The following is a 26,870-nucleotide window of genomic DNA, read 5'->3' as shown; positions in this document are numbered from 1 at the left end:
GCTATGTTTATTACCATGATGTGAAGTTGTAGAAATTATTTCTTACAGTTAAAGTTGCAGCTCACGTGGCCAGTAAAAGAACAACCTTTTGGAAATAAATTAACAATCTAATTGGTTCCTTCCTTTTCTCTGGAAATGAATTACAACTTGCATGTTCTTAGGGTCCTCTGAATAGGGGGTGTTTTATCTACCCAGTGTTTCCTCTAATCCCATCCTGTGTTTATCTGAGAGCCACGAAAGAGGGCGATTGGGATGTGCAAACTCCTGCTGAACACACCCTGACATCAGACATAACGGGAGCAGCCAGAGGAAATCAAACCCCTCCCAAGTCCCAGCTCATCAAGTTTACAAACTAACTGTAAAAACACCATGTAGTGCTCTGCAGCCCTATGAGGGATTGCCCCTTTCAGCATCTCAGAAAAATGATGTTAAGTACAAAGGCTCTGGCGGGCTTAGCAACTTCCATATCCGCAAACTTATTGTACAGCTTCTTGTGAAAGTGAATGATTTATTTTTCCATGAAAGGATACTCTGCGCTGCCTGGATCCATCCTTTCAGGTGCATGAGTTAAGGCTCCATTCATCATCTCCTCCACTACTTCAGCAAGCAAGTGCTGGTCCTGAAACACAGGACCTGTTTTACAAAATACTGCGGTGTTGCTGTACACTAAGGATTTTCAAATGACCAAACTAGAAAACTTACACAAGGACTATGCACATGTAACCCTCCCTGCCCGGCTCCTAGAGAGGTGCTGGGGCTTGATCCCCTATGATACCTAATACAGCTAAACCCCGTTATAACGCGGGTCTCGGGGTCCACCCCGAGACCACCGCGTTACTAACGGGGTCGCGAGAAAAAAAAATGGCCGCCGCGCTTTAGCGCATATTCATCCCGCGGGACAGGAGATGGGAGCGGGCATGTCCCTCCGCTCCCCGCTTCCCCCTGTCACCGCGGGACAGGCCGCGGGGCAGGAGATGGGAGCGGGGATGTCCCTCCTGTCCCCGCTTCCCCCTGTCACCTCGGGACAGGCCGCGGGGCAGGAGATGGGAGCGGGGATGTCCCTCCTGTCCCCGCTTCACCCTGTCACCTCGGGACAGGCCGCGGGGCAGGAGATGGGAGCGGGGATGTCCCTCCTGTCCCCGCTTCACCCTGTCACCGCGGGACAGGCCGCGGGGCAGGAGATGGGAGCGGGGATGTCCCTCCTGTCCCCGCTTCACCCTGTCACCGCGGGACAGGCCGCGGGGCAGGAGATGGGAGCGGGGATGTCCCTCCTGTCCCCGCTTCACCCTGTCACCGCGGGACAGGCCGCGGGGCAGGAGATGGGAGCGGGGATGTCCCTCCTGTCCCCGCTTCCCCCTGTCACCGCGGGACAGGCCGCGGGGCAGGAGATGGGAGCGGGGATGTCCCTCCTGTCCCCGCTTCCCCCTGTCACCTCGGGACAGGCCGCGGGGCAGGAGATGGGAGCGGGGATGTCCCTCCTGTCCCCGCTTCCCCCTGTCACCGCGGGACAGGCCGCGGGGCAGGAGATGGGAGCGGGGATGTCCCTCCTGTCCCCGCTTCCCCCTGTCACCTCGGGACAGGCCGCGGGGCAGGAGATGGGAGTGGGGATGTCTCTCCTGTCCCCGCTTCACCCTGTCACCGCGGGACAGGCCGCGGGGCAGGAGATGGGAGCGGGGATGTCCCTCAGGTCGCCGCTTACCTCAGAACCATGCTGCCTGCATGGAGGTTGTAGCGGGGGGTTTCTTCTCCCCACCGCTGTCCCCGGTGCTCCCGCTGCCTGCGCGGGAGGAGGGGGGGGGAGCGGGTGGTGGTGCTGGTCGCGGCCCGTCTGTGTAGAGTGAGAGAGTGTGTGTGTATGTATATATGGGAGAGAAAGTGTGTGTGTGTATATGGGTGTGTGAGTGTGGGTAAGTGTCTATGAGTGTGTGTAAGTGTCTGAGTGTGTGTGTAAGTGTGTGTAAGTGTGTGTGAGTGTGTGTGAGTGTCTGTGAGTGTGTAAGTGTGTGTGAGTGTCTGTGAGTGTGTAAGTGTGTGTGAGTGTGTGTGAGTGTGTGTGAGTGTCTGTGAGTGTCTAAGTGTGTGTACGTGTGTGTAAGTGTGTGTAAGTGTGTGTAAGTGTGTGTGAGTGTGTGTGAGTGTCTGTGAGTGTGTAAGTGTGTGTGAGTGTGTGTGAGTGTGTGGGTGTGTGTGTGAGTGTGTGTGAGTGTCTGTAAGTGTGCGTGAGTGTGCGTAAGTGTGTGTGAGTGTGCGTGAGTGTGGTCAGTGTGTGTGCAGTGTGTCAGTGTGAGCAATGAGCAGTGTGTGTGCAGTGTGCAGTGTGTGTGCAGTGTGGCAGTGAGCAATGATTAGTGTGTGTGCAGTGAGTGTGTGCAGTGTGTCAGTGTGAGCAATGAGCAGTGTGTGTGCAGTGTGCAGTGTGTGTGCAGTGTGGCAGTGTGAGCAATGAGCAGTGTGTGTGCAGTGTGCGTGAGTGTGGTCAGTGTGTGTGCAGTGTGTCAGTGTGAGCAATGAGCAGTGTGTGTGCAGTGTGCAGTGTGTGTGCAGTGTGGCAGTGAGCAATGAGCAGTGTGTGTGCAGTGAGTGTGTGCAGTGTGTCAGTGTGAGCAATGAGCAGTGTGTGTGCAGTGTGCAGTGTGTGTGCAGTGTGGCAGTGTGAGCAATGAGCAGTGTGTGTGCAGTGTGCGTGAGTGTGGTCAGTGTGTGTGCAGTGTGTCAGTGTGAGCAATGAGCAGTGTGTGTGCAGTGTGCAGTGTGTGTGCAGTGTGGCAGTGAGCAATGAGCAGTGTGTGTGCAGTGAGTGTGTGCAGTGTGTCAGTGTGAGCAATGAGCAGTGTGTGTGCAGTGTGCAGTGTGTGTGCAGTGTGGCAGTGTGAGCAATGAGCAGTGTGTGTGCAGTGAGTGTGTGCAGTGTGCAAAAAAAAAAATGTAAAAAAAAAATTTAAAAATTTTTTTTTTTTTTTTTTTTTTTAAAAACGGGAGCCACGGGAAAACCGCGTTATAACCGAATCGCGGTATAACGAGGCGCGTTATAACGGGGTTTAGCTGTATAGCCATCTTCTGTGCGTCTTAAGTGGGGCTTCATCTCTTTAGGGGCCCTGTCGGGCCTTGTGTTGCTCTCTCTCTGTCGGTGCTCAGTGTCCCTCTAACGGGCACTGCATGCCACCTCATGGCGACCTGTATTGGGGCCAGCTATGGACCCTCCTATGGGGCTGGTCCAACTATCCCCCGGGTTGTGCACTGTGAAGCCCCCTCAGGGCAAAGGCTGTCACTACAGTATATAAACTCAGAGAGCAGCAATGAATCATTCTTAAGGCCACTATCTAACTGGGATACTGTCCCTAACTGTCAAACAATAAAAAGGGGATCCTATTCTATCTATTTACATAAATACTTACTATATACACCGAGATCCGGCCTCTGTGTCTCCTCCAGGGATCTGACTTCCAGAAGCTTCCTCCTTTCTATTTATACCCCAGCCTGATGACTCTCTCTCCAGGCAGAAAGGGACTGGGCCTAACTTCTGCTGAGTTACCCCAGCACAACGTGATGGGGAAGGGGCGTTACTCTGTGTGGGCCCACGCAATTAACCCCTTAAGGCCATAGTAATCCCAAAGGGGGGGTTAAACTCATTTTATAGAAGAATGTCTTAAGCCTTTGGGTGTTCTATTGCCGTATCTACTATGTCATGGGGTCTGGCACTCCAAGGGCCGCATGACATAGTAGCTCAATTTTAATCTTGCTGCTCTTTTTTTCTAGGGGCGATTGCTATCTATGAGTGAAATGGACGCTGGGGGACTCCTCGGTGACGGAACAAACACATGGTCACTTCGGGGAAGCGGTAACGTAATTGTGAGAGCTGGAGGGGCCGTAACTCCTCCGGGCACTCAAGGGGTTAATCCTCTTAGACGTGTCCCTTTATATACAAGACAGGCAACATACCATTTCTAAATCTTGCGTGATATGAAGTGGTGTTCCAGGTAGATCAGCAGTGTGGTTATCTTTTCTATAAACAAACAAAATAAAAAACTATTAACCAATGCTATTCAGCAAAGCTGTTGCTTTTTAATTGCATTTTTAATTGCGATAACTCTTCTGTTGGTTTTGTACCAGAGTATGATATGCATAATGGTCTCGTATGTATTATTCCTTCCGGTTTGCAACCCCCCCCCAGATTTTGTTCTAGGTGGTCATTTTGTAGCATGGAGACTTTGATAAATAATAATCTACATGATACATAGGGTCATTACAGAAAGTAGAAATAAAATATCATGGACCAAACCATATACTCCCCTTTCCTTTCCCTTATCCTTCATAATAGAAAGGTGAAAAAAGGAGCATGTCAGTGAGAGTTATTATGTGAGTCCTTCTTTAAATCAATGAGCATCTTTTTGGTATTTTATTGGATGTGCAGATCTAAGCCTAATGTACTCTGGCAAGTTTCCAGTGCTTTATAGTCTCCAAAACATAATTCCTTTAAGCTTTGCCTATCTCCACATCTGATTTTCTTTGCATAACTAACTCCAATGTGTATTTATAGCTACAGTATAATCTAACGTGAATTTGTTTTTAAGTACATCTGGCTGGGTATTAAATTTACAATTTTATTCACATTTCCGTAAAATACCAACCTAATTTGAGCAAAGATTTAAAAACAAAAACCCTTATGCGCACATTCACATGTTTCCGACAGGTCCACAACCCTAACTATCCCCATAGTCACTCAGTGGACAATTCTTCCATTGCAGCCAGGGATTCTGGGTCATGATATGCAAATGAGCACTCGCAGTATCTCACTTTTTGCTTCTTATCCATTTTAACATGGATCCCCTGTAAGCTTATGTCTGCCGCATTACACAGCTTTTACAGCAAAGCCTGGGATAAAGAAGTACATGGTCAGCAAACCTACTCACAGACAGCACTATGAGTGCTCTTTTGTATGTCATTACCCAGAATCCCTGGCTGCAGCGGACGCATTCTATGCCGAGTGACTATGGGGAAAGGCAGGGTGTGGGCCTGTCTGAGACTTGAATGTCCTCATAGCTGTATTTTTTTTTTTTGCTGTACGATGGAAGGTTTGTGTCACTTTATCCCTCACCATAACTTCCTTTGTGTAGATGGCTTTAGCCCTAAATTGAGATACAGTAGTGTGAATTCAGATATCCAATGAGTTTTTACCTTGTTGTCTTCTGAATCCTCCTGTGTCTCTTCTTAATATCCTTACACCTGCAACATGTCTGTGTCCCTGCCGCCCCTCATCTCATTATTATGTGTGTCTCTCTCTGTATGTACCTAACATCTCTCTAGTACTGTAGTAGTTTTGTAAAGTATCTATCATATGGTAACTTTTACTATTCACTGATCATCCAGAATAAAACTGCCTCCAAATCTTTGTGGCTAAAAGGTGGACGTGTTATTTGAACTATTTTCAGCTCACACTCTAAGATCCACAAAGCTCTGTTACATCACTTAACATGACGTTAACCTAACTTAACTAAGTCAAGTCAACTAAGAATGGCTAACGTTGTAATTTAGCTCCGTGCTCAACTCATCAAGACATTGGCTGTTTTTCCACATGTGCTCTGCTCTGGTTTGAATTGTCTTAGCTGCTCTAACAGCAGCATTACCTGGAAAACACAGTGTTTTTGTGCTTCACTTTCTTAATTGTGTAACCACAGATACTTAAATAAAGCAATCCCTTTTAGACAATGATATTAGCTGTGCTCATTCAACTGGATGTCATCCCTCTATAACAGGGGTGGGCAACTCCAGTCCTCAAGGGCCACAAACAGGTTAGGTTTTTCTTAAAACATCCCTGCTTCAGCACAGGTGGCTCAATCACTGGCTGTCTTTGACTGCGCTGAAGCAGGGATATCCTGAAAACCTGACCTGTTGGTGGCCCTTGAAGACTGGAGTTGCCCACCCCTGCTCTATAAGCAGGGCACACGCACAAAGGAGCTTGGGAGTACAGTAAATGTTTTTAAGCTAGAAACCTAGCTGAGACCTTGCTTTGTATGACCAGGGGTCCTTCAAAACTAATGAACAACTTGGTATAATAAACAAAATCCACATTCATGACTATGTCAATTGTAACAGGCGTTCACTGTATGCATTAAGACATTCCAAAAGTACTGTGCTGTAAATAAAAACAAACCAGGCAATAAACTAACCTGAGGTCAGCTGAATGCTTCACTATAGGGGGTATCTTGCCCTGCAGGACATATTTTTTTCCTGCATGTAGAGCAGACATCGTAAATAAAGCAATAAATATTGTGAGTAAGTATGAGAATAACTAACATGTGAAAGTTGTCCTAATGTGCCTGTCTTACGCATTTTTACGAGACACACTAATTTACATGGCGCTTCAAGCTCAAATTCTCAGTCTCACAGACTCTGTTCCTATACTCCTCCTCCAATACTGCACCACATTTCTGCTCTGTGTCAGGCTACATCCTTCTCCAGACTTGACGTGAAATTAAGAGCACAGTCAGGAGATGCTAACCATCCGGTGATTTTTTTTCACACTCCTGAGACTTGGACTACCTTTTATCGGTGATATAAGTCGGGGGGGGGGCGCAAACTTTTTTCCCTGCGCCCCCCTGCCGGATGTCCTCCTCTCCGCGCGCCCCCCTCCTCCTTACATTGATTCCTGACGTCTGGGCGTCATGCCGTCACGTTGCCATGGCGACGCATCTCCAGATGCCGGCAGAATGAAGGTAAGTATTGTTTACAGAGGCCCTGCAGCTCCCCCAGCACTTAATTTAAGTGCCTTCGGGAAGCATAGGGGGCCTCTGTAAACCCCGTGCCCCCCGCCGTTAATCTCGCGCCCCCACTTTGCGCACCGCTGATATAAGTGACAATAATTAAACATAGCATTTAATGGATAATAGGATAAAATATATAGACAATTAACTAATCTATAAAAACAGAGGTGGGGAAAGGAATGGGAGAAGAGCAATCAACAAGGTTTGTATCAACGTGGTATACCAATAATTGGTGGCTACAAATAAGCCTACATGTAAAAGAATGGTACTGTAGTTGTTGATACCACAGTTAGTATAACTAAACGTTCAGAGACAATAGGGCTTATTCTTGTAGCTTTGATGACTTAGCTGCTATCCGGAACGATGTGGCATGACCCCATTGAACGGTTTGTCATTTGTGTTATCACGGGTATTCAGAAATAATCTGAAACCATCTCAAACCGTGAGGTTTGAGGAAAATGCCAATACCGCTTGGCATAGCAGCAAAGTGATTTTTTTTCTAGGTTCTCCCCCTGCGACCTTCTCGCCATCTGAGCTGCACAGAGAGAGCCGCCTCTCCCTGCACAGCTCGCACAGGGATCGCAGTGTTTTTATTGAAATTTGAATACTAGTTTGTTGGAGCAGGGGGTCTCCAGAGCTGAACCGCATTAATTTCAGGTCCGGGGACCCCCTACTTCCTGAGTTACAGTCCCCGGTATTATGGTGCCGGTATCTCCTATACATTTAAATGTCCCGGTCACGTGACGCGGGAGATTTAAACATTGCATGGGGATACTGGCACCCTATATCGGGGGCTGTAATACAGAAAGCAGGGGACACCGGACCTGAAATGAATGCGGTTCAGCTCCAGAGACCCCGTGCTCCCGCACACAAGTATTCTAATTTCAATAAAAATAGCTTAATTACCTTAGCGGCTAGCCACTAAGGCAATGAAGGGGTTAAACTTGGGGGCAGAAGGGGTGGATGAAGGGGGTAGTTGCCCCAGGGCAGGTGGTTAGGCCTGCCGGGAATGTTGCGGGAGGAGTTAACCCCTTCACTATCATAGCGGTGACAACCGCTCTCAGATCCCATCTCATGAAATCTGTGAGAAACGAGCTATTCCAGAGCCCCAGTGAGATTCTCGAGGCTACTAGAATAGCATGATGTTCTCCAAATGGCGCGATTCTGCCGTTTGGCAGCTCCCGCTCGGTAAGTTTGGCCAGGAGCGAGAACTTGCAGAAAAATGCAGTCCAAGTACGATTTGGCCAACTCATCGAGGCTTTCCGAATAGCAAACTTAAAAATTTCGCGAGAACTGCTTAAAATCCTCGATGAGTTGGTTCCCAAAGCTGCTAGAATAGGCCCCAATGACTCTTAATAGTGATGTACAACTAGAGTGTAAGTATGTAGTAGGTAACTCTAAGCCAGTGGTGGCCAACTTCAGTCCTCAAGAGCTACCAACAGGTCAGGTTTTCAGTATATCCCTGCATCAGCACAGGTGATGCAGTCTTCAACTGAGCCACTGATTGAGCCACCTGCGCTGAAGCAGGGATATCCCGAAAACCTGGCCTGTTGGTAGCTCTTGAGAACTGAAGTTGACTACCCCTGCTCTGAGCAGGAACAGTAGTGTTGTACTAACGATGAAATATATGGAATGTGAGATTAACTGTGTACAAAAGAGATGTATACCCAAAGAACTGCTAACCTACAACATTTAGAAGTAGCTAAATGAGTCGCTGTAAATTTACAATAGTGGACTCGTGGCTAGAATGCTGGCGTTTCAACTCTCCCTGACCCGCTCCTCCCCCCCCCCCCCCGGACTCCGTCCCCTGTGACGTCTGATGTCACATTAGTTAGAATCTCCAATGCACGTTTCACTCCTACTGGAGCTGTCTCAAGGAGACTATCCCTTCTTTGCTTGTTGTGTTTATTACTATATACCTCAATATGTAGCACCTCATTCATATTTTATTAACATTATTATCCAGAGCAGTGAATTGCTTTTGTCTTTCTTTCTAACAGCAAAATGTTGAGAATGGTCTACATAGAAGTATTTGGGCAGAACATGCTCGGATTCATAATACCACTTGCGAATTTACAATGCCTTCAGATTACACAATTAGTAGTTTAATCGCTTTTGAACTATAGCTATGATTATAGTAAAAACTGATATTTATTAATGATTTCAGTAAGTGGTTTTCAACCTGTGTTCCTTGGAACCCTTGGGTTTCATGAGAGACGACCATGAAACTTCATCTGGTGATGGCTGACATCTCCTTTTTCTTATAATGTTGGCATATTTGTTTGATTTGGGGTTACAGAAAGTCATAATACACTTTTAAAGGATACCACAGTATCACAATACACGTGTGAAGGGCTCCACAGCTCTTAAAAGGTTGACACCATGGATGTAAGTGAACCTGTGCCTTCAGTCACAATCTGAAGACCATGTGTGGTCCATGAAATAATCCTAATAGAGGTATATTAGTATTTTTTCTGGTAGTGTTAGGACTTGCAAACAGGGTATGCCTTGTCGTGGCTCACAGGCGTACAATGCTTTGGCCAAAGGGTTAAACTAAATGACCCTTTTTCAAGAGAATACATAAGTATTTTACTGTGTATTTTTGTCATATTGGATGTAGCATTGGGCTTCTCTGTCGCTTGGTCCATGAAATATCCATATTTGCCAAAGCACATTATAACATGGAAAAAAGCTATGAACATTGATAGTTTAGTTGCTAACTAATGTATAATTGATAAAGGCATACCATTTCCAAAGAACTCATTCTGTAATTCCAACGTCTTAAGTGCCTTCTTCAAATGTTTCTTTTCTTCATTTAGTTTTCTTTTAAATAAAAGATATGCTACATTTAGAATATTTTTAACACATTATTCGAGCTAATTCTGCACAGTTTTACAGATGCTTGAAGCATATTTTCTCTAGAAAACCGTAAACTTGTCGAAACAAAACATATTGATTTTAACCAACTTGCAGTTGGAAAAAGGCATAGTATATACATGTTATTTTATTTTTCATATTTTTTCCCATTCATGTTGAAATATGGCTTAATAAATTTCTTAATATTCAGAGACCACTATAGAAATATTAATACCTCATAGCATCAGCATTATGTTCTTGATTTTGTAGTCGGTATATACTTCTTCTGACCAAGACACTGTCAATCATCTCCTGTCTCGGGGGAGCAGGAACAACTTTGGACAGGGGGCCTTTTAGGAAAAACAGAAAAGAAAAAGACATCACAATGTGCATAAGTTATATGATAAGCCGGCACTGACGGAAAAATACAGGAACACAGCTTTTCATCTGATACTATCAAATTCTCCGGAGAGATCAAATGTTATCACCAATTAATCGTAGTATCCAAAATTCACTGTAGAAAACAGTCATTATTTGCAGCTCTTGTTAATATTCATCTCAGAGAATTTTTTTATTTTTTTTCTTAATTCCAGGCTATTCCAAATGGCTTTATAGTTCTAGCACCCATGTATTTATGCTAGCTCGTCTGGGATGGAATCCTGGCTGAAATTCAGTAGCTCTAGTTTTGCATTGCAACATCTACAGGGAAGAAACACAGTATTATTATTACACACTAACAGGTGCGTAAGGTGAGGCACATGGAGATGAAGTAATACATTGTCATCTAAGGTCATCTTCTACAGAAGGGGTGCATAAACTTTTTGTTGTCTGCGCCCTTCTGCCTGCTCTACCCTCCTGCTCACACCCACCCTGCACACTCTCCCCCCTCCCCCATACCTTTTCTCCGGCGTCACGTCATGTGACCTAGCTGCGTCATATGACGCGTGTTGTCATGGCGACGCATTGCCAGAAGCTGCCGGAGACAAGGTAAGAGGGAGTTACAGAGGCCTTGCACACTGCCCGACATTTAGTTTAAATGTTGTGGGGAAGAGCGTGGGGCCTCTGTAAGCGCCCTGTAATCCTTCGGAATGTTCTATCTCCTTTGAGAAGAGGCCCCTGTCCTTACATGTTAAACTTGTCTTCCCTGTGTAGCTAAGCTGACTACATGTAATCATTTATTTTATCTTTACTGTGGTTTTGAGGTGATTCATATTTCACACTGAGGCCGAGGCCAATTTGATTTCATGTTATCATTTGCCAAGTGCTCACTTTGCTGGCTCCTTGTTTCCAGCTGCCTTTGATAAACATGCACAAGTGACCTTAACCTCTTTTTGTCCCATAATGCATTTCAGGTCCCTCTGGCAGCAAAGGGTTAAATCACGGTTTAAAAAAAAAAATGAGCTTACGGGTACAACTCATTTGCATTAAATGTGTCGGTTGCACCCTGGTATTGCGGTATTATTTTGTGGTATCAAACCTTGAGAGTAACTTTGCATCATTGATTCAACTGCTGAAGGGCCGTAGTATTTCTGCACCTCCCTTCGCAGTTCTCTTCCAGTCACATACTGCTTGTCAGACACCTTTGCTTTCCTTACAGTATCAGCTGCATCCAGCGAGCTACGGCTGTGAAACGTTAGCTGCTGCGATAAGAAAACAGAAAAGATAAATCTCAGATGGTGTTGCAAAGATTTGGATTTCACCAGCTCGGTATGCTTTATCTACTTTTAATGCAGTGTTTTCAGATTGTAATTACTTGCCATTCCTGCCCTTAATCAACTCCAGGTCTCTGTGTCTTCGGGTGCTTATTTCAGTTGTTAGCAATGTAAGGAATCTCTGCTATGGGCACACTCTTAGGACTCTTAGACTTGGTGGCGCATAGAAAAACTGCAAGTCACATTAACAGTTTACTTCCCAGACATAGTTTAATGTTTCAGTGGCCCGCTCCTCAGCTGAAGTGCTTCACAACACAATGATGACCCACCGTTTTCACTGAGCAACGCTTTCCCAGTCAATTGTTGTTATATTCGGGAAGACTTGAGCTAATTCCGTCTTGTTGTTACATGACAAATAGAATATTTGCACAGTACGCAGTAGTTACATTTACGCTGTAATTCTAAAACGTCACCAAAAGTGGGTATTTCATTTGAATGTATATACAGTATGTAATCCTGGGAGATTTATGGTGTGCTCCAAGACTGGCTTAATTAGTGCAATATTTAACTAATAATCCCAGAAGAACTGGCCAATAATGCCCTGGCTGGAAGAGTTGACGGCCCGAGGCGAAGCCAACAAAACAGACTCTGCCACCTATATATCTACAAAACACACACCAGCAGCCCCCTCTCTACACCACTGCAGCCCCCCTGTAAACCCACACACTGCAGACACACACCAACAAAACACTCTGCACCCCATCTCCACCCACAAAACATACACACACACACTGCAGACACACACCAACAACACAGACTCTGTGTCCCCCTCTCCACCCACAAAACACACAACAACAGAAGTCACACACACCAATAAAACACTCTGCTGGCCCCCTTTACATCCACAAAACACACAACAGGCACACAAACCTTTCCCCTCACTCTCCTGTGCGGAGCTCTCTGCAGGCAGGGTGGGGGAGGAGTCAGTGCCTTGCTACTGCCTCCTGTCCAATCACCTCCCCTGTCTCAGAGCTGATCTCACTCTTTGTGAATGAGAACTGAAAACTGATTGGCTGAAAGACTTAGCAGGGTGCCAGAAATTCCGGGCCATTACTGATTGGATAATACTCGGAATTTTAACTAATCAGAGAGCAGGGATTTCAATAACGCCCGGAATTTACCAGTTTTAGCCTATAATAATCAGTATAAATCAACAACACAGTATTTAATGGTACTTTTAAATAATTATTGCATGAATATATATATGTGTGTGTATTTAATGGTAATTCTATATCTAAATATGTATATATAAATATATATATATACCTGCTATAATTGGTTGATCATAGTGCACAGAAATGCAGAACAGTGTCAGTTGCATATTGCTTATAAACACAGTGGCATCTCATACCGCCGTGCATTACAGCACAAACTGCTGCCTGAATTAAATGTATGGCAAATTAATTATTAATCAATTATAAATAATGAAGAGCTTCCAATAAATGAATCTAAAAAAGATATTACCTTTGGATTTTCATATGCTGGGAGTCCTAGCTTTTGATGAAGAGTGTGTACTTGAGCATAGTATCTTGCCAAGCTAGGGTTCGATCCCTGATCAATCATCTACAAGGTAATAAAATGACAATAACCACAGAACTAGTACGTCAACCACAAAACCTCAATATGAATAGGACATATTGTTCTTCGTGATTCCATTTGAGTTTGAGAGTGAGTTTTGATTCTGCCCACAAAGAAAAAAAAATGTATGTAATGTGGGTTGAGACTCACTATGCAGAGGTCACTACCCTAGTATTGTGTAGTACAATTAAATAAGCTGCACATATTGTACGATTGATGAAGAAACCTGTATATTTCTTCAAACGAGGAGACCTAAAAGTGGATAATAGAAATTACCTTTTGTAATGAAGGGAGTCCAAGTGTATGCCGAAGAGTTTGTATTTTAGCATTGTACCTGGACCAGCTCTGGATTAAATTAATGTCACCCATCTAAAAAAAGAAAGAAAGAAAAAAACAATTGGTAGATTTAATACCATGACAAAAACATTAAGTTAATGTATTGTATTGTATGTCTTTATTTATATAGCGCCATAAATGTACATAGCGCTTCACAGTAGTAATACATGTTGTAATCATATAAATAACAAATAATATAAATAACAGGTCATAGGAATAAGTGCTTCAGGCATAAAAGTAACATTAAGGAAGAGGAGTCCCTGCTCCGAGGAGCTTGCAATCTAATTAATGCACATATCATCCTCATCAAGACTTCTCTTTAATAATCCTTGGGCTAGTCCAGTAAAGCCCATAAGCTTTATCCTATTAAAGGACTGGAAAGAGAGAGTGGGCAGTTTTTATATTGTGCAGAAGTCATACAGGCGCACAATACACAACACAACGTTTTCTCTGGTACACAAAGCAATGCCAATATTACTGTCTATCCCAGCAGAGTAAGAATAAGGCCTCTTCCAGATTGTCCATTTTCAAAATAATCTATACATTGTAAGATGCAGAAATGTGCGAATGTCTACAAAGTTGTTTCTGAATTTTTTTTTCTGGCTTTCTATTAACTGTTGTGTATTTGTGAAATGTTTGCAAAAGTTCAAATTGATCATAATTTTGCCAATTTCCCTCATTTCACAGTATATAAAGAGACCCATGACTTTGCACATTGACTTCTAATGCTTGGCAGATCTGGTTTGTGTAGCTGTGCCATTTTTGCCAAATCTTTTTCTGCCTAATTTACAAACTTCAGCAAAACATTCGCACAGCTCTAGTAAGTGTAACCCTCCCTGCCCGGCTGTAAGGGAATTTACAACATTATTTATCCTGGGGCTACTCAGGGTGCATTCCCTTCATCCAGGGTGATGGTCCGCACAGGCTGGGCACACATGCTGATGGTACAGATGGGAGCAAGCAGTTTTCTTTATTTAAATTCTTTATTTAGTAAATCATTGCAGTTAGAACTTCTCCTCATCTGCATACTTGCAGGAATGTAAAATAACCATTTCTATCTATTGGTGGCTATACATCAAGACAATTTTGGAGCAAGATTCATGCAAATCAGGACATGTTGCACCAATGTGGCAGAGTAGTTGCTTCAATTTGAGGTCTGGGTGCACCAGGTTGGAAGTTGGGGAGCGTCAGTACAAGGAGTTATGGAGAAGTTATGTGACACAGATTGTAATTGAATGTATCAAATTCTGGCCACTTATTCAAGTGAAAACATGTGTACTGTAGTTAACTTCCATGCAAGTTAATACAACAGTACATTTCAAACTTTGGGTACCCCGGTTCCTAATAAGTTGACAAGGGGCCTGTGTGTCTTCTGCAAAAAGTCTACCAGGTCGGCGGTGGCATAAATCTTTCTAACATTTAGAATCAGATGTAAGAAACTTGATGAACTCATTTTTACATTTGATATTATTATGAGCAAATAAAGGTGCATTGCTTCAAAATACATCTCCCTTTGCATTGATACATTGACCCTATTGTGGACAACAATGCAACAGTGTTCCACCTCCTCAGAAATATATAATCCTCTCTCTCACAATGTTGCACCCATTAGGCTTATAGTTAGTTAATAATAACCTTTTTTTGTTATAACGCCTAATTCTCTGCATCTGCAAACTTTTGTCATTTTTCAGAGAGACCATTGAAGTCGTTTGACAAAGTTTTTATTTTCTTAACTGGTGTAATTAGCTGAATATTGCATGCTTCAACCAGTAGAACAAATCATAAGAATACAGGGCCATGTTAGCAACTTGCTCTTTTTAGCCTATTCACTTGAATGGGCCCACCAGGTGTCGTCCAGGATGGAAGGACTCGTATGGAGTAGCACTTCTTAGTAAATATTGCTCACAATGGTCAAGATTCCATAAGAGGTGCTGGGATTAGTGCCCATTCCACTGAATAGGCTTAAAAGTGCATTTAAGTTTAGCACAATTTCATAAGTGCTGGCCATTGGATCTATCATTGCAGTTGAAATGCTCTGCAATCTCAGGATTACTGCATCAGAACATTTGCCCACACATTCACATTAATAGCTTAAATATGAAGAGTGCAAAAGCACTTCAGTACTCTTCCCCGAAAAGGAACGTGCTGCATTATTAAGGAGCACTTTGTATGACTTATGCAAAAACTTTATTTCAATAATCCAAAAGTATTACTTGGCTCTCAAAATATCACATTAAAGCTGCAGTTCATGCAATATCCTGCATGTGTGTTTTTTTTTAATAAATCAGTTCTGTAGTAAGAAAAAATACTTTTAGCATTTTCTGTTTAAAAAACAACAACTTTGAAAGACCAATTTTCTTGTATTCTATTTTAACAAGCATGCTTGTTCCTATAGCAACGATTTACATTCCCCATATTTAAAGATGTCGCCAAACTTTGCCAATCAATAGACGGAGAACGAATTGACCGGCAGCTATGCAGTTCTTTAGGTAAGTAGAGATTGCCCACATGAAACTATTGAAGTAAAAAAAAAATTTAAAAAAAAAACGGGAGCCTGAACTGCAGCTTTAAGTTCTAAGGTATCCATCCCCCTCCCAGTGTCTGGTGACACACCAAACATTACTATGAGGAAGCGCTTTTCTGTTAAAGGTTATTGTGCCCTGAGCAAGGCACCCATGTGGCCTTTAATTGTTGGCATTGCGACTATTTGAATATAGCATGTTATTGAATTCATTTGTGCTTAGTCTTTCTTTACAATCGTATGCATGGATCTCTATTGATTTTATTGTGTTTTAGTAGCCAGCAACATACTTTAATTATTTGGGTGCCCTAAGACCTAGCCACTACGTCATGAGGTCTGTCACTCCAGGGACCCCATGACTATGTCATGTGCATGACGTGCTCATTTTCCAGGGGAGATCGCGTCCTGCGTTCCTATGGAGCCCAGGGCGCAATCTGCAGCATAGGGAAATGGAAGAGGGTTCCTCTTAAGAGTGGTCCTGTGACCGAGCTTTACTGGAGGGGCTTGGCACTCTGGTGCCGTGACCCCTCCGGCACTCAAAAGGTTGACTCCCAGTTTTTAAATCTTAAACATTATGGCTGCCTCGTTGGGCTCACTCTGGCGAGCCACCAGGAGGCCGCAACATTATTTGCGCCATGCAGGTCCATATTTAGGCATAGGCCTTCTAGGCCTGGACCCGGGGCGACGGCAAATTTCAGAAGGGCCGGTGCTGCAGTTACAGAGGCCTTGCTCTCTTCCCCACAATAATGGAACTGATTACCGGGGAAGAGCATGGGGCCTCTGTAAAGGTCTCTTACTTCCTCATGCAACGCCGCCCTCCTCCTTCTGCAACGTCAAATGACGCTGTGATGTCACATGGGGTCCTCTTGTCATAGAAACGTGTCGCCACGTGAAAAAGGTAAGTGCCTATGGACTGGAAAATTCAAAAAATGGCCCTGGCGCCATGACATTATAACGAGCATCTTCTATGTATTTTTATTTTTATTCAAAACTGTTATATATTTCAAGAACCTCTTAGTTTAGAAGACTGAAAATAAAAATGTAATTTTAGTGGGTGAGATTGCTGCGTTAGGCTGCGCTTATAGTTAGTGCCGGCTACGGCTACGGATGACGTCACCCATCTCCGTCGCGAAAGATGTAATTTTAGTTTTGGAGACATCTCTGGCTACAAGGGGAGTGACGTCAGGCAAGGAGGAAGCAGAGGGGTGGAGATCAGAGCAAATGGGAGGGCTGAAATGGAGAGGAGTTGTAATTTCTGTCTGAATGCTGAATTTACTGTACTTTTACTTTAAATTAAGGGAGAATGTACTATTTTAAAGTTGCTAATATAGTATCTTTCACTTGACAGACACACACACACACACACACATCCCCCCTCTCCCGGCACATCACACATACATCCCACCTTTCTCTGCACTCACACTCACATCCTCCCTCTCCCTGCACTCACACATCCTCCCTCTCCCTGCACATCCCACACACATCCTCCCTCTCCCTGCACTCACACACACACACACACACATCCCACCTTTCCCTGCACTCACACACACATCCCTCCTCTCCCTGCCCTCACACACACATCCTCCCTTTCCCTGCACATCACACACACATCCCCCTCTCCCTGCACTCATACACACACATTCCACCTTTCCCTGCACTCACACGCACATCCCCCTCTACCTGCACATCACACACACATCCCCTCTCCCTGCACTCACACTCACACATCCCCCTCTCCCTGCACATCACACACACATCCCCCCTCTTCCTGCACTCACACTCACACATCCCCCCTCTCCCTGCACATCACACATCCCTCTCCCTGCACTCACACACATCCCCCCTCTCCCTGCACATCACACACACATCCCCCCTCCCCCTGCACTCACACACACATCCCCCCTCTCCCTGCACTCACACACACACATCCCCCCTCTCCCTGCACATCACACACACATCCCCCCTCTTCCTGCACTCACACTCACACATCCCCCCTCTCCCTGCACATCACACACACATCCCCCTCTCCCTGCACTCACACACACATCCCCCCTCTCCCTGCACTCACACACACATCCCTTCTCCCTGCACTCACACACATCCCCCTTCTCCCTGCACTCACACACATCCCCCCTCTCCCTGCACTCACACACACATCCCCCTTCTCCCTGCACTCACACACACATCCCTTAGGGTGACCAGATTTTCAAAATCAAAAACCGGGACACATTAAAAAATTATTTATAAAACAAATTACATCACGTGATGCCATGACAACGAGACACTGACATCAGGCGGTGACATGTTGCCATGACAATGTGGCATCACATGATGCCTCGGCGCCATAATGCGTCCCGTTGTCATGACCCACACACAGAGTCACTGACCCACACACAGAGCCACACACACACAGCCACCCACTGACCTACACACACAGAGCCACTGACCCCCCCCCCCCCCACACACACACACACACACACACACACACAGAGCCACACACACACACACAGAGCCACACACACACACACACACACACACATAGCCACACACACACACAGAGCCACACACACACACAGACACACACACACACAGAGCCACACACACACACACAGAGCCACACACACACACACACACACACACACACACACACACACACACACACACACACACACACACACAGAGCCACTGACCCACACTTACAGAGCCACCCACACACTCACAGAGACACACACTCACATAGACACACACACTCACAGAGAGAGAGACACACACACACACAGCCACTGACCCACACACACACACAGAGCCACTGACCCACACACACACAGAGCCACTGACCCACACACACATAAACAGAGCCACTGACCCGCACACACACACACAGAGAGCCACTGACCCCCACACAGAGCCATTGACCCCCACACAGAGCCACTAACCCACCACATGCCATGCTGACATCAGGCGGTGACATGTTGTCATGACAATGTGGCTTCACGTGATGCCTAGGCGCCATAATGCGTCACGTTTCATGACCCTCATACAGAGTCACTGACCCACACACACACAGCCACACACTGACCTACACACACAAACACACACAGAGCCACTGACCCCCCCCCCACACACACACAGCCACACACACAGCCACACACACACACACACACACACACACACACACACACACACACACACACACACACACACACACACACACACACACACACACACACACAGCCACACACACACACACAAAGAGCCACACACACACACACAGAGCCACACACACACAGAGCCACACACACAGAGCCACACACACACACACACACACACAGAGCCACACACACACACAGCCACACACACACACACACAGAGCCCCCCCCCCCACACACACACAAACAGAGCCACACGCACACACACACACACACACACACACACAGCCACACACACACACACAGAGCCACACACACACACACACACACACACACACACACACACACACACACACACACACACAGCCACTGACCCACACTCACAGAGCCACCCACACACTAACAGAGCCACCCACACACTAACAGAGCCACCCACACCCACACACTCACAGAGCCACCCACACACAGAGCCACACACTGACAGAGACACACACTCACATAGACACACACACACACACACACACACACACACACACACACACACACAGAGCCACTGACCAACAGACACACAGAGTGTTATGGAACAAGAGCCACATTTCTGATTCACCCCCCTCTCTCCTTTGCAGTTTCTGCCTGTCAGATTTTATTCCCAGCTGCATGGAGTCTGCAGACACATACTGTGCCTGTGTGGCTTGCAACAATGTTGCATTCCTTGCCTGCGAGCATGACATCAGTGAGCTGCTACAGCAGTTTCTGAGATCCTCACCAGAATGGGCTAGTCTGCCCCCCCTCCTGTTTGTTCAGACATGGTCTGCCCCTAGACTATTCCTTTACCCACACTGCACCTCACTTCCCTTTTTCACCCTGGAGACAGTGAGTAAAGAACCCCTTCTCTGTTTATCCCCCTTGGTGAGGACATCTCTTTTTACCGGTTCCTAACTAATAATCACCACTACACACCATCCACAAGCATCTGTATCCTGCTGCCTTTTCCCAATAAAGTGGAGGAAATATTACAGGACTTGGAGTGATTTAAAAGGGAACTGTGTTAATGCTATCGGGAGCCATTCATACCAACGTGACCCTGGCTTCAGAATACAGAGCCACTGACCCACACACATACACAGAGCCACTGACCCCCCCCCCACACACAGAGCCACTGACCCCCACACAGAGCCACTGACCCCCACACAGAGCCACTGACCCCCTACACACAGCCACTGATCACCCCACACACACAGAGCCACTGACCCCCACACACAGAGCCACTGACCCCCCCACACATACACCGAGCCACTGACCCACACTCATAGAGCCACACACACACACAGTGCCACATACATAGAGCCACACACACACACACAGAGAGCCCCCCCCCACACACACACACAGAGCCACACACACACTCACAGAGCCACACACACAGCTACACACACACACCTCTACTTGCTCTGAGAAGGAAGCAGCTCAGTGTGCTCTGTCCTCCAACCAGTTCCCTGCGGCCCGGCATCCTGCAAAGCCTCGCCCAGCTTCCTCCGACCTCCAACCAATCCCCTGCGGCCTGGCATCCTACAAAGACCCGCCCCCGGCAACCTTCAACCAATCCCCTGCGGCCCGGACGGCATTCTCCAAAAGCCCAACCCCCCGACATTCTGCAAATCCTCACCTGCAACCGCATCTTCTCCTCACCGCTCGCACGCCGCATCACGCAGCGCCCCCGCATCGCGCAGCGCCCCCGCATCCTGCTACAAGAACCGGGACCAGGGCCAAAAACCGGGACATTACCGGGACGGACCACAACCGGGACAGGAATGAAAAAACCGGGACTGTCCCGGCAAAACCGGGACAAATGGTCAACCTAACATCCCCCCTCTCCCTGCACATCACACACATTCCCCCTCTCCCTGCATCAGAAGCTACCTAATTGGTTACAGCCTGTCACATGGTGAGACCGTCACTGTAAAAATCAAATTCTACTGACTACAGAGATTTAGTTCGCTCCGTTGCGCCATCACGTCTACTATAAGTGCATGTGACGGATTCAATGCATTTGATTTGACGCAACATCGCGTCGCCGGCACTATAAGCGCAGCATTAGGGACGTTCTATAGTGTTTGCAGCTGCGCGCGCGTGCATGTGCAAACACGCGTGCACGTGTCGCATGATTTTTGTGTGTATAGAGTCTCAGTGCTGCCGGGAGCGACAGGTATTGTGTGTGTGTATATTTGTGTATATGTGTGTGTGTATATGTGTGTGTGTATGTGTGTGTGTGTGTGTGTGTGTATATGTGTGTGTGTGTGTATATGTGTGTGTGTGTGTATATGTGTGTGTGTGTGTGTGTATATGTGTGTGTGTATGTGTGTGTGTATGTGTGTGTGTATATGTATATATGTGTGTGTATATGTGTATGTGTGTGTGTATATTTGTATGTGTGTGTGTGTGTTTGTGTGTGTGTGTGTATGTATGTGTATGTGTGTGTATATGTGTGTGTGTATATATTTGTGTGTGTGTATATATTTGTGTGTATATGTGTATGTGTGTGTGTATATATGTATGTGTGTACTGTATGTGTGTGTGAAATAATGGCTTAAATAAGATTTTTTTAAAGAAACAAATGTATGTGTGCACTTATTGACACATACACACACACATATCCATACATACATACATTTAATCGGCGCGAAATCTTTATTTTCTGGTCTTCCCCGCTGTCTGTCGGCTCCCCGCTCCCTGCCGTGCGCGCGCAATGCATTGGTGGCCCATCTGGCAGCAAAGAGGTTAAGTAAATGAAGAAAAAAAGGAACAGACAGAAGAAGAAAACATATTTCTGATATATAGTTTGTTCACTCTGTATAATGGTGTAAAAGTGGTTTGTAAGGAAAATAATAAATCTTATGGTTTGCAGACTCAAGCTTATAGTCACCAGATCTCATTGTAAAACCGGCCTGAACCTGTACATTACATGCTCCGAGGACAGTCTGTACTCTTAATGATCTATGTTATGTTATATAATGTCAAAGGATTTAACGCAAATCAAACACGCCATGTGCTATATGCAATCCAAAATGAATGTATATTCCATTTCCACTCTGTAAATGTTTAAAGAGAACGGATATGAACATAAGAGGAAAAGCAGTAAGAGTTCTTACCTGGCTATTGTTTGTGTCTAGTTCGCTTATGATGACTGGTTACCATGGGACATTGGACAAAGTAAAACTATTACTACACTGGCTAAACTCTGGGTCCTAGTGCCTACTCTTTCCATCCTGTATCACTTGTCAGAAGAATAATGACTGAAAATCAGATTTATTTTATTTTTTTAACATAGCATTGAAACAGGAAGTCTCCTCAGCTGAACCCCTTTAATTTCAGCTCCGGAGACCCCCTGCTTCAAAGTATCAAAACATACATTATACTTTGCCGAGATACCAGCACCCCCTTTTGGAGGTCTGTATCTCGGGAAGCAGGGGGTCACCGGAGCTGAAATTAAAGGGGTTCAGACCCAGCTTCAATGCGTGATGATCAATTAATCAAGGGCATTTAATTAGCAGCACCTGTCTGCTACTTCGCATCTTAATTCCTATGGAAGCAGTAAGGGTGCACTTAGTTTTCCACACATGGCTTCTCCATTTGGGCTTTATTTTTGTTAAATAAATCATGACACGGTGTAATATGTCATGTGTTGTTGTTCATCTGAGGTTGTTTTTACCTAATTTTTAGACCTGCTGAGGAACAGTTGATTGTTATTATGTCCTGATATGTAAAACCATAGAATTCAAAGAGGGTGTACTTTCTTTTTCACACCACTATATATTTATCAAAGGAACCTGCTGATATTTACCTAAAAATTTATATATTTTTTTGGTCTTTTCACTGAATTTGTTCCACTACCCTTTTATTCTTTTTTTTTTTTTTTGCGGTTGTAGAAAATAGGACTCATGTCAAAGTCTTGTCCCTTTTCTAATTATATAAAAGAAGCATTTTAAAAATGAGATTTGGGGGAGTTTACATTTTAAAAAAAATAATAATTTTAAAGGTGTACTACCAGAATGGAGCAAGTTGAACTTGACAGTCATATGTTTAACAAATGAAACATACAGTTAGGTCCGGAAATGATTGGACACTGATACAAGTTTTGTTATTTCGGCTGTTTACCAAAATAAATTCAAGTTACAATTAAATAATCAATATGGGCTTAAAGTGCAGTCTATCAGTTTTAATTTGAGGGTATTCACATCCAAATTGGAGGAAGGGTTTAGGATATAAATCTCTTTAATATGTATCATCCTCTTTTTCAAGGGACCAAAAGTAATTGGACAATTGACTCAAAGGCTGTTCCATGGACAGGTGTGGGCTATTCCTTCGTTATTTCATCATCAATTAAGCAGGTAAAAGGTCTGGAGTTGATTCCAGGTGTGGCATTCGCATTTGGAAGCTGTTGCTGTGAACCCACAACATGCGGTCAAAGGAGCTCTCAATGCAAGTGAAACAGGGCATCCTTAGGCTGCAAAAAAAAAGAAAATCCATCAGAGAGATAGCAGGAACATTAGGAGTGGCCAAATCAACAGTTTGGTAAATTCTGAGAAAAAAAGAACGCACTGGTGAGCTCTGCAACACAAAAAGGCCTGGATGTCCACGGAAGACAACAGTGGTGGATGATCGTAGGATCCTTTCCATGGTAAAGAAAACCCCTTCACAACATCCAGCCAAGTGAAGAACACTCTCCAGGAGGTAGGCATATCATTATCCAAGTCTACCATAAAGAGAAGACTTCACGAGAGCAAATACAGAGGGTTCACCACTAGGTGCAAACCATTCATAAGCCTCAAGAATAGAAAGGCCAGATTAGACTTAGCCAAACAATATATAAAAAAAGTCAGCCCAGCTCTGGAACAGCATTCTTTGGACAGATGAAACTAAGATCAATCTGTATCAGAATGATGGGAAGACAAAACTATGGAGAAGGCTTGGAACGGCTCATGATCCGAAGCATACCACATCATCTGTAAAACACGGTGGAGGCAGTGTGATGGCATGAGCAAGCATGGCTTCCAATGGCACTGGGTCACTAGTGTTTATTGATGAAGTGACAGAAGACAGAAGCAGCCGGCTGACTTCTGAAGTGTATAGAGATATATTGTCTGCTCAGATTCAGCCAAATTCAGCGAAGTTGATTGGACGGTGCCTCACTTTACAGATGGACAATGACCCAAAACATACTGCGAAAGCAACCCAGGAGTTTTTTAAGGCAAAGAAGTGGAATATTCTGTAATGGCTGAGTCAATCACCTGGTCTCACCCCGATCAAGCATGCATTTCACTTGCTGAAGATAAAACTTAAGGCAGAAAAACCCACGAACAAACAACAACTGAAGACAGCTGTAGTAAAGGCCTGGCAAAGCATCACAAAGGAGGAAACCCCGCGTTTGGTGATGTCCATGCGTTCCTGACTTCAAGCAATCATTGCCTGCAAAGGATTCTCGACAAAGTATTAAAAATGAAAATTGTATTTATGATTGTGTTAATTTGTCCAATTATATTTGAGCCTCTGAAATAAGGGGACTGTGTATGAAAATGGTTGCAATTCCTAAACATTTCATCCGATAGTTTTGTTTTACCCCTTGAATTAAAGATGAAAGTCTGCACTTCTATTGCATCTCGGTTGTTTCATTTCAAATCCATTGTGGTGGTGTACAGAGCCAAAATTATGAAAATTGTGTCAGTGTCCAATTATTTCTGGACCTAACTGTAGGTGATTGATGTTAGTGAAAAATCAGCTAAGTATTTAAAGTAATTTTGATCGTCTTGGAAATGTTTGTAAATATTGGCACCCAAAGAATAGAATGGGTTACTTCACTTTTACCTTTATCTCTCTTATACTTTCAATTGAATACACAAGCTACATTGGTGGAGATACCTATAGTATATTGTGATTCCTTTGTATGGATTTATCAAAGCCAAGATGAGCAAACATTTTTACTGGAAATAATGTCCCTCTGGGATTAAATATACAATAAAATTAATTTCAAATCATAAGAAAGATATTATGACAAAGTAATTGGGATTAGGAAATAAATTGGTTCCTAAAGAGATCTATTTTACGGTTAATATTTTACGTGTAATATGTTTTAATTATTTATTTTGCATGTCATTTGTACATTATTATATAGATAACAGTGTTTGGATTAATTCATTCAAAATTGATGTCGAACAGATTGTACAAGCTCATTTTGATGCAACCTGTTTAAAAAAAAAATTGTATGTTAACATTATCATGTTTTGTTAGCATGCAAAGTTAATTCACTTTAAAACAGGATGGTGGTAAATTAGGAATAATTACTTTATGCTGCATTACCTGAAACAACTTAGATACCAAGGGTACATAGCTAGAAAGGTCAATCATCTGGCATACGATGAATTTCTCAAATGGTATGTAACCCCTTTTTATTCCCTTGTATTAGTGTTGACATATACTAGGGCACACGTCCTGAGTTCACCTCCCAATTACGAATGTGTGATGACCCGTGATATCCTCAAAATATATATATGTAATGGGTTTTCCCCCACCCAATCGCATATAGAGTGTATGTGAGGGGGAACCTATATGTTACCAGGTGTGGTGCAGTATACCTGTCAGGCTCACAGGAGGTCTGAGCCTCCGCTAGTGAGAGTCTGGGGTGAATCCTCTGGAACGCTCTTCTTCGGTCAGCGCCTCCACCTGTGTAGGATTCTAGGAGTGTAGAATGTCCCCTACACAGGACCCACATATAGTAACCACATACACAGGAGTATAAGTATAACCGTTTACTATATGCAGAATCAAACAACTACCCACAGGCACACTATCTCACAGTGCCTTAACCCCACCCTTTATACCTTCCCCAAGACCGTGTACCCAGAGTCCCACGAGTCCACTTAACAGACCCAGAACCTATAGGCGGGATCAGCGCCTGATGTACCGGTATGTTGGTGCCCTTAATACGATACCTGCCTCAGTGCTCCAGCACCTGAGGCTGCAGATTCTTCACAAAGGATCCGCCACTCTGCGATCTCCTCTGTGACGTCCTGCAACTCTGCCTGGCGTTGGGTGACTCCCGCATGGAGTGATCCACCTTTGGAAAGTCTCTTATCTCTGCAGCCTCAGAGAATGATTCCTAGCAACACTGACCCTTGTCAGAGCACACAGCACTGCAGCTGTGTCACTGACTGAACTGACTAAACTGACTGCTAACAGGGCAAAGTCCCTACCTAAGGGGCCTTCCCTAAAGCAGTCACAAGCTCAAGGGGAGTGGGGTCTAGCTGGGGCCTAAGGGGAGACTTCTGGGCTAGTGCAGGAGGCTACTTTCCTCCCTGCACAAACACACCCTCCCCTCTCTGCGTCCCATCTCCTAACTGACAATCCCAGTCTGCACACAACATTGTATCTTCTCCAACAGGAGAAGCTGCAAGCTCTATTGGCTGTCTGGCTGCCTGTGACCAGGGTGAAAGTGCAGTCCCCAGAGGCTGCTGGGAATTGTAGTCCTTGGTACAGCTCTTTCCTATGGGGACCGCGTGCGCGATCTTTACTGCGCATGTCTGAAGCTGTAATGGCCGCCGCTACTCTTAACTGAGCATGCGCAACTTCCAAGAGCGCACATGTAATGGCCACCTCTATGCTTGCCAACCTCTGTGCATTGCACTGCATAGGCGCGAACTCCTGCGCCACCCTCAACATGGCCGCCGCGACTGCTCTGCTTACGCGCAAGCCTCCGCACATGCGCGAACACATTAAACATTGCGGTGTCCTGCCGCAGCTGCCACCGGGAGCCCCGGGGAATGCGCTCGCCCCCGCCGCAGCACAAACGCTAGGGGGAAAGAAACCTGCAGACAGCGGGCCGGAGGGACCCCGGCTACAATCTCCCCCTGGTGGAAATACCAACGACCCCGCTTGGAGGACAGCGTCACACAGCACAATAAAG

The 26,870-nt window shown here is 45.0% G+C and overlaps 1 protein-coding gene and 1 long non-coding RNA gene across 3 annotated transcripts in view; one reads left to right on the top strand and one right to left on the bottom strand.

The window, feature by feature from the left end:
* LOC142463726 (uncharacterized) overlaps positions 1-22,112 on the bottom strand; it is a 79,802-nt gene extending 57,690 nt beyond the window's left edge. Inside the window, exons 1-9 of one of the 2 annotated variants that reach the window (XM_075566629.1) lie at positions 22,063-22,112; positions 13,184-13,276; positions 12,794-12,892; positions 11,095-11,257; positions 9,853-9,967; positions 9,508-9,584; positions 6,168-6,228; positions 3,940-4,003; positions 531-619 (exon numbers count right to left, since the gene is read on the bottom strand). In XM_075566629.1, the coding sequence (XP_075422744.1) occupies positions 531-619; positions 3,940-4,003; positions 6,168-6,228; positions 9,508-9,584; positions 9,853-9,967; positions 11,095-11,257; positions 12,794-12,892; positions 13,184-13,276 (761 nt within the window). In that variant the 5' untranslated portion in view covers positions 22,063-22,112. Of the gene's footprint in view, positions 1-530; positions 620-3,939; positions 4,004-6,167; positions 6,229-9,507; positions 9,585-9,852; positions 9,968-11,094; positions 11,258-12,793; positions 12,893-13,183; positions 13,277-21,581; positions 21,676-22,062 lie in introns of those variants that run through there. The other variant, XM_075566628.1, reaches the window with a different exon arrangement.
* The window catches only part of LOC142463752 (uncharacterized), a 55,362-nt gene continuing 39,792 nt past the window's right edge, over positions 11,301-26,870 (top strand). Inside the window, exon 1 of the long non-coding RNA XR_012787496.1 lies at positions 11,301-11,324. This is a non-coding gene — a long non-coding RNA (uncharacterized LOC142463752). The remainder of the gene's footprint in view (positions 11,325-26,870) is intronic.

This window comes from Ascaphus truei, chromosome 1 (genome assembly GCF_040206685.1).
Source record: "Ascaphus truei isolate aAscTru1 chromosome 1, aAscTru1.hap1, whole genome shotgun sequence".
Taxonomy (NCBI): Eukaryota; Metazoa; Chordata; class Amphibia; order Anura; family Ascaphidae; genus Ascaphus; species Ascaphus truei.
This window is presented reverse-complemented; position numbering and strand designations above follow the sequence as displayed.